Here is a 12156-nt window from a genome sequence, read left to right on the forward strand (position 1 = left end):
GAACCCTACACCTCTTTATTGCAGGCAGTTCCTGTGGAGTTTCCGCTTGCCCGGCGAGGCACAGAAGATTGACCGTATGATGGAGGCCTTTGCCTCACGGTACTGCCAGTGCAACCCGGGTGTCTTCCAGTCAACAGGTCAGATGCACGGCATGTTGCTGTAGTGTAAACCAGTGATTCCCAAATGATTTCCCTCAGATGTTCCCTCACAGGCCACTTGGATGGACTTCAGTCACCCATTCAGGCCAGACTTAATGTAGACTTTTTAAATCAATCTTCCAGAATAATTGAGCTATTCTTTCTGCATAATTTTTACCCCATGCGGTCAACAATATAAGCCAACATGCTGGGCACAGTCTGTGCGCCCATGAAACATCTAATCTAATGTGCCCGCAGAGATACTGCATGTGTGATGGCCTGTTTTTATTAATGCATTTCAACCATTAAGCCGTGAGTGTTACTGTAACTAAAGCTCAATGAGGATTAACCAGATTAAAGTAACTACATTCCAGTTCACTGCAGCTTATGAGTAAACAACCAATGCATTATTCAGGAAGGCTCAACCTGTCTGAGTGATACATGGCGTTGTGATAAACAAAGCCTGCAGCTACATCTGTCAATAAATAATTTAAAAGGTTTCACGGGAACCTATTGTGCGCTGTACCGTGGCAGGTGTGTGCGGTCCCGCAGAGGCAGACTTCAGGCAATGGATTGCAAATGCTGCAATGTAAAAATGTTTGGTGATTAAGCTTCATACAAGGTGTTTTTTTTCTTTTTAAATGCACTTTTTTCAAACATGGATTTTGCCATTGTTCACATTGTCACACGCCCGTGGTACATGTTTCCCCGGCCTGTAACAGAATCAGCCAGCTTGCAGTCTGATGATAGGCAGGCGTGCAACTTTTATGTGCGTGTGACAGTCACTGCGGGTGCAGGGCGGAGCGTTGTGTTGCGTTAGCCACACACCGAGGCTGCAAAAACACAACATAACCACAGATTTTTAATTCCCGCGAGCGTGCGAAACCTGTGTTTCCTCCAGCTCCACAACATGACATTGGCCTTGCTTCAGCGCCTTTTTCCCTGCAGTACTTTGTCGTGTACAGAGGTCCTCATTTACAGAGGAGCAGGCAGACAATAGGCAGCGCAGGACAGCCAGAACCAAAGTGTGCCAGTGAGAGGGGACAGACAGAGGGGAATGAATGATTCATTTACAGGCAGCCACTGGCCCGTGTGAGTCTGTGAGACTGAATGTTAACACACAATGGAGAGACAATAAATGCTTCGTTCTCCTACGGACACATGCATCTCTCTCTGTCTCATGCGTACACACACGCACACACACACATTTATGAAGTGAATTGACAATATTAAGTCGACTCACTTCATAAATACGCTTTTTATGTAACCCCAAATTGATTAAATTAATTAACAGCATTAATTAACAGCAGGTGTGCATATGTTCACTGTAGCTGAGCATAGGCTTTTCTAATACATCGTGTCCCCCCTTCCAATTGCTCTCAGACACCTGCTACGTGCTGTCATTCGCTATCATCATGCTGAACACCAGCCTGCATAACCCGAACGTCAGAGACAAGCCCCCTGTGGAGCGCTTTATCTCCATGAACAGAGGGATCAATGAAGGAGGAGATCTGCCAGAGGAGCTTCTCAGGGTGAGGATTTGTCTGTAGCAAGTGTGTGTGTGTGTGTGATGATTTAAATGTGCGACTGTTCTGCTGCACGCACTCAGTATGAATGAGACATTTGATAGTTTCCCTGCCCCTCTCGCCGCAGAACCTTTACGACAGCATCAAAAACGAGCCCTTCAAAATCCCAGAGGACGATGGGAACGATCTGACACACACCTTCTTCAACCCCGACAGGGAAGGCTGGCTCTTGAAGCTCGGTATGTGCATTCAGAGTCACAAAATTAATCTTGATTATGTCAGCAGGGCATCAGCATCACTATAATGAGTGGTTCTTTTCTTTTATCCTGGTGAACTATGGTTGTTTGCGTTGTTTGTCTATGTGTGACTTGTTTCTAAAGGGCTTTTTGAAGGCCGTTTTGTTATTGGGCAACAATGGCTAAAAGTATCTGATTGTGTTACTGAACTGTAACACAATTAAAACATAAAGTTCCTGTTTGCTATTTAGCCTTTTTGACATTTCTTCTGACTACTAAAGTTCCAGCACCCCTCTGACTACATGATCTAAAATTATTTCATTTCAATATGAATCTAAATAAGCACAACCAATGCAAAAGTGCCATAAAGCCGCAGCCTTCCTGGTGACAGGTAGGGGGCGGCTCTTGCAAAATGTCAATTGTATTGAAGTCTTTGGGAAAAATACCCTGCTGCTCACTTGATCTGTGACCTCAGTAAACACTTTATCGATGAGTTAATGGTCTCGGGTGTTTGTTTCATGTCTTACTGAAAACAACATGATGTTAATTTGGTAAATTATGGCCCTCATTAGATTAAAACAGACAGTAAAGCCGTGACTGTATGAGCATGCAGTGCAGATTGCTCAGGCTTCATGATGGGACTTCACAAAGAAATTCGTTATATTATGGGGGCTGCATCCACCTTGAGAAAGTGTCAACAGCCGTGCCACACCACCATCCAACTTCACACGACTCTGCTCAGCTCGAGGTTAATTTGTTTTGCAAAGCAATACAGTTAGGTTTATAATCTGTTAGTCAAAGACTCTCTGTGCATCACCACAGTGGATTTTAAATCAAACATTCAAGATGTGATTGAAGTGCAGTCAGCTTTAAATCAACGGGTTTTCACAAATTATTTTGCATGAACTGTTTAGGAATTTCAATAATTTTTATCCACAGGCTCCCATTTTCAGAGGCTCAAAGTAATTAGAAAAAAAATTTTTTTTTTTTTAAACAAGTTTTAAATATAAAGATTGTTTCCAATTCTTGGATGAAAATCATTTGTAGTCAATAACTGCCTGAAGTCTAGATCCCATGAATATCACCAAATGCTATGTTTCCTTCCTTGAGTGTCGTGATGGCTGGGCAGGTTGGACCTAAAAAGATATGACGGTTCTCGTTAACAAGGTTTATTTGTACAAACACAAAAACATAAGCGGGAGAGAAAAACGAGGCGGGAGCGAGGAATATGTGCCTGGCAATGCACAGAGAATCTGTGGAGAGGAAAACAGAACAGCGTTAAGTTGGGCCAAAAGCAGTATAGTGGAAGTGCATTTAAAGGAGTGAATTGGGCTTACTGGTGGATTTCAGAGAGCGAGGCCTTGGGGGAAACTTGTCAGGGTTTGGGCTGGCGGGGTGTTTCCAGGATCCGGTGGCGGGGGGTGAAAGCAGACGGGTGAGGCAGTGGCTGAGTACGCTGGCTCCGTGGCGAGGCTGAGTAGGTCTGTGATTCCAGTAATGCGGCATGGCGGAAAGGAGCAAACTGACGGGCAGCAGAGATTAAGATCACTGACAGGCAGATAAGACCCAGCCCAAGACACTGAGATGACCCACCAGGCCTTTACTGCACCTGCCTTCAGTTGCTCCTTATTTGTGGGTCTTTCTGCTTCCAGTTTTGCCTTCAATAACTGAAAATCATGCTCTGCTGGGTTGAGATCAGGTGTCTAACTTGGCCATTGAAGAATATCCCATTTCTTTGCCTTGAAAAACTCTTGGGTTGCTTTTGCTTATACTTTGGGTCATTATCCATTTGTACTGTGAAGCCACTCGATCAGTTTTGGAGCATCTGACTGAATCTGAGGAGAGTATAGCCCTGTACACTTCAGAAATCATCCTGCTACTTCTATCAGCAGTCATGAATAAGTCAAAATGATTGAGTTTCCATATTGGCAGCCATCCTTGCTGTAACACTGCCCCCACCATGTTCGACAGCTGATATGCTATGCTTTGGATCATGAGCCGTTTCTCTCCTTCTCTTCCCATCATTCTGGTAAAAAGTCAGTCTGAGCTGATAACTCACTACTTAACATTTGCCAGTTACCACTGTCGCATGTGAGCATGCAATAATTAACATTAAGCACCTAGAGCAGACTCTGACTCAATGAAATCTTTTACAAGAGTCACTCCAGAATAATTAGGATGATGGGGAAGAGAAGTAATGGCATATGCAGAGGCCTGGGGTTGGAGTGCTGAAGGCAGAAGCATGGCTGAGAGGATAAATGAGAGGTGAGCAGGCAAGGAGTGCAGAGTAGAGCGTCAAGCAGGGAGAGCTGGTGTAGCTCATGGTGTGAGACAGAGTTGCAGGCAGACGGCATGGGTATGAACCTTAAACACAGGCGAGACTTGGTTGTCTGGCAAGTAAGACCACAAAGAAACAAAGAACTAGAGTTGGCCCCAGCATAAGGTTTCAAAGAAATTTGTGGTGCACCTGCAACATGCTTTCATCCATCAGCTTGTGACCTCACCTCTTTGATTTGTCTAGTATGCTCCTCTCCTCTTATAGTAATCATTACATTTTCTCTCTTCATCTTTATGCCAGTTTTTTTTTCCATCTCTTTTTTCCCCTCTGTTTTAGTTCCTCCCTCTCTCTGACCTTTGTTTCACCCTTCCTTCTGCTCTTCCCTTCTGTTCTGTGAAGGCTGTCCTCTCTTAAATCTCTGTATTAGGAGATAGGTAATGCTTTGTCTTCATCCCTCCTCCCAATTCATCACAGAGCACCCTCGTTCTGGCTCTGGCTGCCATTATCTCCTCGGCACAACAGGCTCCTGAACGTGTTACCCTGCGCATATAATTGCGTTGTTGTATCAGAGCTGTAAGTGGGCAAATAATTGTGTAAGCAGTGTGAGGTGATGGGCTTGTTATTTGAAGTCAAGTTGGAGGTCAATGATCTTGCTTGCTCTGTGTGGGGATTGGCTGCATATTCCTCTTGTGGCTCCTGAGGAGGCTGGTTTACACAGTTAGCTGGTGCACACGGAGCTCTAATTTTTTATCCCATTTTCTAGTATTATTCTCCTTTTTCTATATTAAACAAAGCTGTCTAAGCTAACCCATTGAAAGGAAGCCTAAAAGTACCTACTTGTCATAGGTAACAACAACTATTAAAATAAACTTAGCACAAAAAGTGTTTGCTTGATTCTTTCTTTGTTCTCGGCAATAAATCTTATCCCGTTTATTAGCCTGTTTATTGCACGGTGCCACATTTGTAAGGAAAATGCATTTGTGGGTTGAGCAGCAGAGTTGAGTATGCAGGTTGCGCCCATCAAAAACTCGCCAAATCCTTCTCTTCTTTGACATTAGTGGCATTCATCGCAGATTAAGGGAATCATCATGATTCATCACGATCAGCCGAACAGGTCATCTCATGCCCTGTACATTAGAAAACTACCTCGCACGTCATCCACCTCCTTTTCCTGGCAGAAGTGCTCGAGCTTTAGTGAATGGGCTGCTTGAGACTGCACTGTGGGAATGTGTACCTACGGCTGCGTGGCTGGTCATGCATTGAAATATCAGAGAGCCTTGCCCTTTTTCATTGTTTTGCTTTGTTCCTGCCCTGCAGGCTTTATCACCTCGTGCTCATTCAGGGATTCCTCTGTTCCTCTAATAAATGAGCTGCACTCGCTAGATCCTTTTAGATCTTCTTTTTTCTTACATATGTAATCACAGCTACATCAGCCTCAAATGTTTAATGTGGGGATGCTCTTGTTGTTTGAGTGAAGCATTCTGCTGTGGTTAATAAGATGTTTTGCTTTGATTCCTGGTGAAGCTCCTTAATTCTCATAGCACGTGAACATTACGTATTGATTACAGCAGTGACAGCTGCTTCGTGCACTTTTCATCCAGTCAGCAAACAAGTTATTATGAAGTATACAGTGCAGATTGGACGCTGACATCAGTCGCTTTAGGTTTTCCTGATTACATAGATAAATTGCTTATTGTATCGCTGATAGGGCAGTTATCATAAAATCCGATAATCCCAATAATCTATTTTTTATTTGCTGATAGAGTAGAGCCAGATGGAGAGATTGGAGGGATTTCCTTATATTATTCACGCATTCAAATATTTCTTTGTACTGTCAAAAAGAGCTTTGGTTCAGGCACCGATCTCTACAACAATTGTGGGCCTTTTTTTTTTCTGCTGCTTTCTCTTAAAAAAAAAAAATCAGGCTTTTCTCAAGTTGAGCTCACTGGTCAGATCAGGTCAGGGCACTGCTTCTCTTAGCTGTCACATGTATGCGGTGCGTACGTGTCTGTGATTCCTCCTGGAAGGAAATACTGTGTTCACCTCCAGACCGTTGCCCTCGCAGGCATCAATCTCGAGGGAATGGGGAGGAGGGGTGCTGGAGATGCATACAGCCTCTGATTCAGTCTTATGATGCAGGGAAATGTTGATTTGAACCAGATGTGGCACGTGGAACAAAGGTCTCCTGCAGGTTAGCTTCCACATACACAAACAGTGCTATCTCTTCAGTTTGAGCTCAAACGCTGTTTGCTTCTCCCTCACAGGTGGCCGAGTGAAGACATGGAAGAGGAGGTGGTTCATTCTGACCGACAACTGCCTCTATTACTTTGAATACACAACAGTAAGTAGACAATTTGGTGTGTGCATCAGTGTGTGTCAGGACAGAATATATCATATGCCAGTGACAGCTATTTTAAGATTCAGTCTGGTTCATTTTTTCGGTTTACAAGAATTTGCTTTTCACGTTTTCCCGCTTTTGCAGCACAGAATCGATGCAGCTGATCTTAAAGAAATTAGTTCTTCTTTATAGTAAAGTGGCTAATCCACTTTTAGTGTTGAAAGTTAGACGAGAGTAGTACAACTCTAATATTTACAGACTATTTTAAAAAATTAATTAATAAAAGAAAAAAGATGGATGTTGCCACCTCGATGTCACCCAAGCTTTAGGTTTTACATGATGGCCACCACCATCTCAGGGGCACCACTGCTAAATACTTATAATATATATAAATAAAATTATACTAAGATTAAAAAAAAAAAACCTGAAGCAGGACTTCTTGGTAAGTCTGTTTGTACATTTAACCACTGCTGCACTCTCTATGACACTAAAGCCTGGAGATGCTTGTCTTGGCTTAGCACAAAGACTTGAAAAGGATGGGAAAAAAAAATCGCCTCGCCCTTGTCACTGACACTTTATGGATGGGAAGTCATAGAGCAGAACATCCCCAGTAAAACCGTCATGCTTGGTGTTCATACATTTTTAGTATGCTAAGATAATCTAAGCTAAGATAGTCAGCTAGTGCCACACAGTCGTGACTTGGTTTTCTATCTTAGTGACTAACTCGCAACAAGAATGCGATTAAACATATTTTCCAAAATGTCTGACTATTCCTTTTAGAATGTGTCTGTAATAAATGTTCACATTATTTTAAAATATATTATAAAATATTTAACCCAGCACTGTGTAGTAGAATTTTGTGAACAGATATAGTAGAGACAAATTAAACAAAAGGGGCATCCATTTGGTCTGTCTCCCCCCCCACACACACATACACACACACTCACACACATGTGCCTTCCAGCTCTGCTATTTAACAGATGCAGCCCCCTTGACCTAAATGAACCTCACTCCAGTAATTAACATGAGACATCATAGGAAACATCTGCAAAGTCTGCAGCACACATCTGGCCCTGCTAAGCTATAAGCCAAGTGCCTCCCCCAAGCCCACGACCATGAATCCCTCAGCACACACAAATGCCTTCTGCGGTGGGGGCACACACACACACACACACACACACACACACACACACACACACATGCGTGCACGCTCTAAAAGGCGCACACAGAGCCAGCTGTGTGAAGCTATCCCAGGGCATTTCCTCCCCTCCACTGTGCCCCCTCATTAGAAGGAAGATGACAAGCAGGACATGGGGCTGTTCCTCAAGATCCCCCAACACACACACACACACACACACCTCACATCTGGCCCCACAGACACAATAGGGGGATGAAGGGATGAAGAGAGTAGGGTTACTTCTCCCTTGGGGGACCAGGATGAATAAAAACCTTCAGTGTGTTTTAATTGAACCTTGATTTTTACTTAGATGTATTCAGACTCAGTATAAGGTGAAAAAAAAAAAAAGCACTGGAAATTAAATGTGTTGCATCAAAAATTGTTCCTGAATAAATTTTGTGACACTAATAGTTCTGATTTCTTGGAATTTAAAATTGCCTTCAATAAAAGCCCAGCTGCCAACCACACCAAACAAGACAAACAAAGAGCATAGGCTGTATAGGAAAGATGGATGTCTTTTTTTCTTGTAATGGCACTTTGGTTTGTAAAGTTCCTTCTTGAGCATTTTGGCTGTGTTTTGAAACTAGCTGTCTTAAGCAAGGGGTAGATCTGGCTCAGGGGGATTTGATGATGATTTAGGCTGTATCCTTTAGTGCCTTTTGCCATTGTGTCTTCATTGGACACAGATATATTGTCTTCATGCAAATTTTAGTGGTAAAGTGATGTGCATGCACTGAATTAGTGATACTGAGGATTGTTTCTTGCGTGTCTTCAGGATAAAGAGCCTCGTGGGATCATACCTCTGGAAAACCTCAGTATCAGAGAGGTGGATGAGCCGAGAAAACCTGTAAGCATCTTCCTCCCATTTAAACTGCAACACCTTTATACTAAAAAACACAAACGGTGTATTCTCACATTTTTTTCATCATGCATATCAACTGCTTCACAATTTCTCTTTAGAACTGCTTTGAGCTCTACAACCCCAACCACAAAGGTCAGGTGATCAAGGCCTGCAAGACAGAGGCGGATGGACGCGTCGTCGAGGGAAACCATGTAGTGTACAGGATATCAGCCCCCACTCCGGAGGAGAAAGAGGAGTGGATCAAATCCATCAAGTAAGAGACGCCGTGTTAGTGTAGATCCATTTACACCGAGAGGGCACTTAGCCAACGCCTGCCTGCTCCCATGTGGGACTTTCTCATGTCTGACCTTGACTGTGAGAAGCCCACACACACAGACACAGACACAGACACACACACACACACGGGGCTGTGAGCTTAATCATAACTGTGCTTAGAGGCACAAGTGCACACATACAGGCTGGTGACTAACTGTGACTCATTTTCTCACACTTCCATGCAGATAACACTCGGAGGTGATGTCTGCTCTGCTGGATAAGCACACTTCCCTTTGATTAGCGTGCAACAAGCAGAGAAGAAAAACACACACACACACACACCTGCTCAGTCACTAGGCCCTGCTGCACACTTAAAAGTGTAATGACAGCCTTAACACGTTCCATCCAAACGCCGCCTCGTTAGAGAGGAGTGGAGGTGCTGCTGCAAATTGGACCCACTGGGTAATTGCTTAGCTCACTGGTTATGATCCACTCTGCTTCACCGGCAAATATGATCAATATCAAGTGGAAAATTGTGTTACTGAATCTTTCTGTGTTCTGATGACATTAAAAAACACTTAGTATTGAGAGATGTTAAATGGAAGCAGTGGGGAAGGTTTTAGGATGAGTAACTGGAATCTTGTTTTGGTGAGTGTGCCTCGTGTGTGGTTAAAGGGGCTGAAAAGTGCTAATTTTCCTGGTTTGGAAAATTTCAGATCAGTGCACCAGGACTGTTGGCTCGCCACATGACCAAGTCTCCTGTCACGTTGACATAAGAATGATTACACATTAGACTCAGCGGGACAGAGCAGCCACACTCTGGGGCGGCAGACTGTCCTGTGGTCAGCAGATTTCACACAAGCACGCGACTGCACACACACACAGACACACACACACGTTGTCCGACCTGATTCATCTGTGAGCCTGGAAACTGCTGTTGTAGAAATTGTTCTGTGCGTACTACAAACACACACAGAGCACTTCAACTGTCATGCTGCCGGGAAAGGGGCTAATTACTCAGCGTTATTCCCATCAGGAATCTCAGACTCTGCTGTAGAAGCCCATCATTACAATGGACTGGCACTGCAAATTATATACACTGTGGAAAATGAGCAGCGTGGGCTGATACGTAGCTGCATTAACACACAACTTAAAGCAACTATGATGCAATTTTCCAGCAACTCTGTGTCACACGTGCAAGGTGAAAGATGCTCATTGTGACAAACTCACACATGATTCTCACCTAACCTGCAGTTCCTCTTAGCTTTGTGAAATGTTGCAGGTTTTTTTTTTTTTTTTTTTTAGCTCGTTGCGTTAACTTTACAGCCCACAGCTTTTTTGGGTTCAGTCTCTCACTTCGGGATGGGTTTTGGTCTCTAACGATAGATAGGAGCCTGCATCCGTCCATCTATCCAGTTTCTTCCGCTTATCCGGTTCAGGGTCACGGGAGGGGCTGTAGCCTTTCCCACCTTTCGTGGGGTGAGAGGCAGGGCACATCCCGGAAAGGCCACCAGTCTGTCGCAGGGCTGACACAGAGACAGACCAGATAGGACTAGTTTTGCTAATATTAAAAATATGTGTTGTTGAATCAGCCCTTGCTGAGACCACTTGGACACACTGAATCATTAATCTGTTCCTTCCTGTCCTCCACAGAGCAAGCATCAGCAGGGATCCTTTCTACGACATGCTGGCCACCAGGAAGAGGAGGATAGCCAACAAAAAATGATGATGACTCACTCACAGCTACATCAAGTGTCAGCAGCATTTCTGTCATCAGGAGTCCTTGTGTGTATGTGTGTGTGTGTGTTTAAGAGTCTCTCTGTCAGGCTTATGGGACTATATGGATCATCCCTAGTTATGCCTGAAGATTTTTCTGCACCTCAATTCTTGGCTGATGGGAATGCCACAAGCAAAAAAGGAAATCCTCACCAAGCTGGATGATAACAGAGAACAGCATGAGGACTTCATATATTTGGAGATAGCCATAGCTGTAATCACTCTTTTCATCGTGCTTTAATGTGAAACTGCTCCCTGCTGGACACATAAGGCACTGCAACACATTGGGAGGATTTGAAACTCTGAATATCCACACAGCTCCAGCCATTCAGACCAACTTGTCTGGTCTCAGCATTTTATTACCTTCACCTCCTTCGACAACTGCCAACAATATTTTCTAGTAACGCGTCACTACAGAAAGCCTCAAGCTTATCAGTCAGCTGGTCTGATTGGTAGCCCTTAAGTGACTGTATCTGTATATGCAAACATACTCAACACAGGTTCATACGCTTCATTTACAATGTTTCCTTTCTGAAGGCTAACCGGCTCGAGCGTAATGAAGCCTGTCAGCAGTTTTGAAAAGCTATAATGTGTCATATTAACTCACGTAGTGAAGATCCACCTTTGCGATTGTTTCTTTTTTTGTATTTATTTTCTCATCTTTTCACAAAAGAGGCAGCCCCCTCCCCCCCGACTCACATTATGCATGTATAGTATATAATTTACATACTGTTGTTTTTTGTGTTCACGTAGTGTGGAAATTATATTGGCCTTTACCCGTTCACCTTTTTTTTTTTTTTCTTTTTTTATAGTTTTACAGCTAACAGTTTACAATGGTGGAAGAGGGTTGTTGTGCAGCTCTTTGTGGAGCAGTGAACCCCCCCCCCCCCAATACCCTCACACTGTTATTACTGAGGTTCAGATAATACATGATGTTATATGAAAGAGGAACAAGAGAGTATTAGGACAGAAACCCTTCAAAATAAGATGCTGGAATTTGTGTGAATGCCAACTGGAATCTGAGGACCGTTTTCCCAGGCAGCTCAAACCGACCTGCAGCCAAAACTCGTCTCACCGGGTGCAGCTTTCAGCTTTAAGCACGGTTTGGCGTTTGCCCGGGAAAGCGGCTCTTGAATACTTTGATGTACACTCTTGAATAAAAAATACATGCTGATAAGAAAACAGCTTTTGCGTGCATGTGAATTCAGTGAGAGGTGCTTGACTCACCAAACTTACCATGTCTTTGGTTATTTCAAAACACAGATACAGTGCTGTGAGTAAATCAGGAGTAAGCTGAGCCGTCCTGGTGGCCCAAATAGCTAAAAAAAAGTGTCTATATTTAAAAAAAAAAAAAAAAACCTGAATACACTGGAGTGCTGTTAGTGGATCTACATTATAATTTAACGGTAGCAGAAGGTTTGTTCAACAAGAGTCTCGGTCTATTCTATATCATACAAAGGCAGACAGGGGCTTTAAAAAGGAAATCCCTGCAACGCATCTCAATCAGCATTTTTTCATTCATTTCAATGCAGCTTGTAAACAAAGTCCAAGACCAAGAACAAATTACAATT

General features: G+C 43.4%; 1 protein-coding gene across 1 annotated transcript in view; it reads left to right on the top strand.

Annotated features, from left to right (window-relative positions):
* Positions 1–11753, top strand: part of LOC115797872 (cytohesin-3) — a 31051-nt gene extending 19298 nt beyond the window's left edge. The window contains exons 7-13 of the mRNA XM_030754409.1: positions 25–137; positions 1521–1669; positions 1791–1902; positions 6442–6518; positions 8468–8539; positions 8653–8807; positions 10463–11753. Coding sequence (XP_030610269.1) covers positions 25–137; positions 1521–1669; positions 1791–1902; positions 6442–6518; positions 8468–8539; positions 8653–8807; positions 10463–10535 — 751 coding nt within the window. The 3' untranslated portion in view covers positions 10536–11753. The remainder of the gene's footprint in view (positions 1–24; positions 138–1520; positions 1670–1790; positions 1903–6441; positions 6519–8467; positions 8540–8652; positions 8808–10462) is intronic.
* Positions 11754–12156: the final 403 nt, after the last annotated feature.

The sequence above is a fragment of the Archocentrus centrarchus genome, chromosome 19 (genome assembly GCF_007364275.1).
Source record: "Archocentrus centrarchus isolate MPI-CPG fArcCen1 chromosome 19, fArcCen1, whole genome shotgun sequence".
NCBI classification, from domain to species: Eukaryota; Metazoa; Chordata; class Actinopteri; order Cichliformes; family Cichlidae; genus Archocentrus; species Archocentrus centrarchus.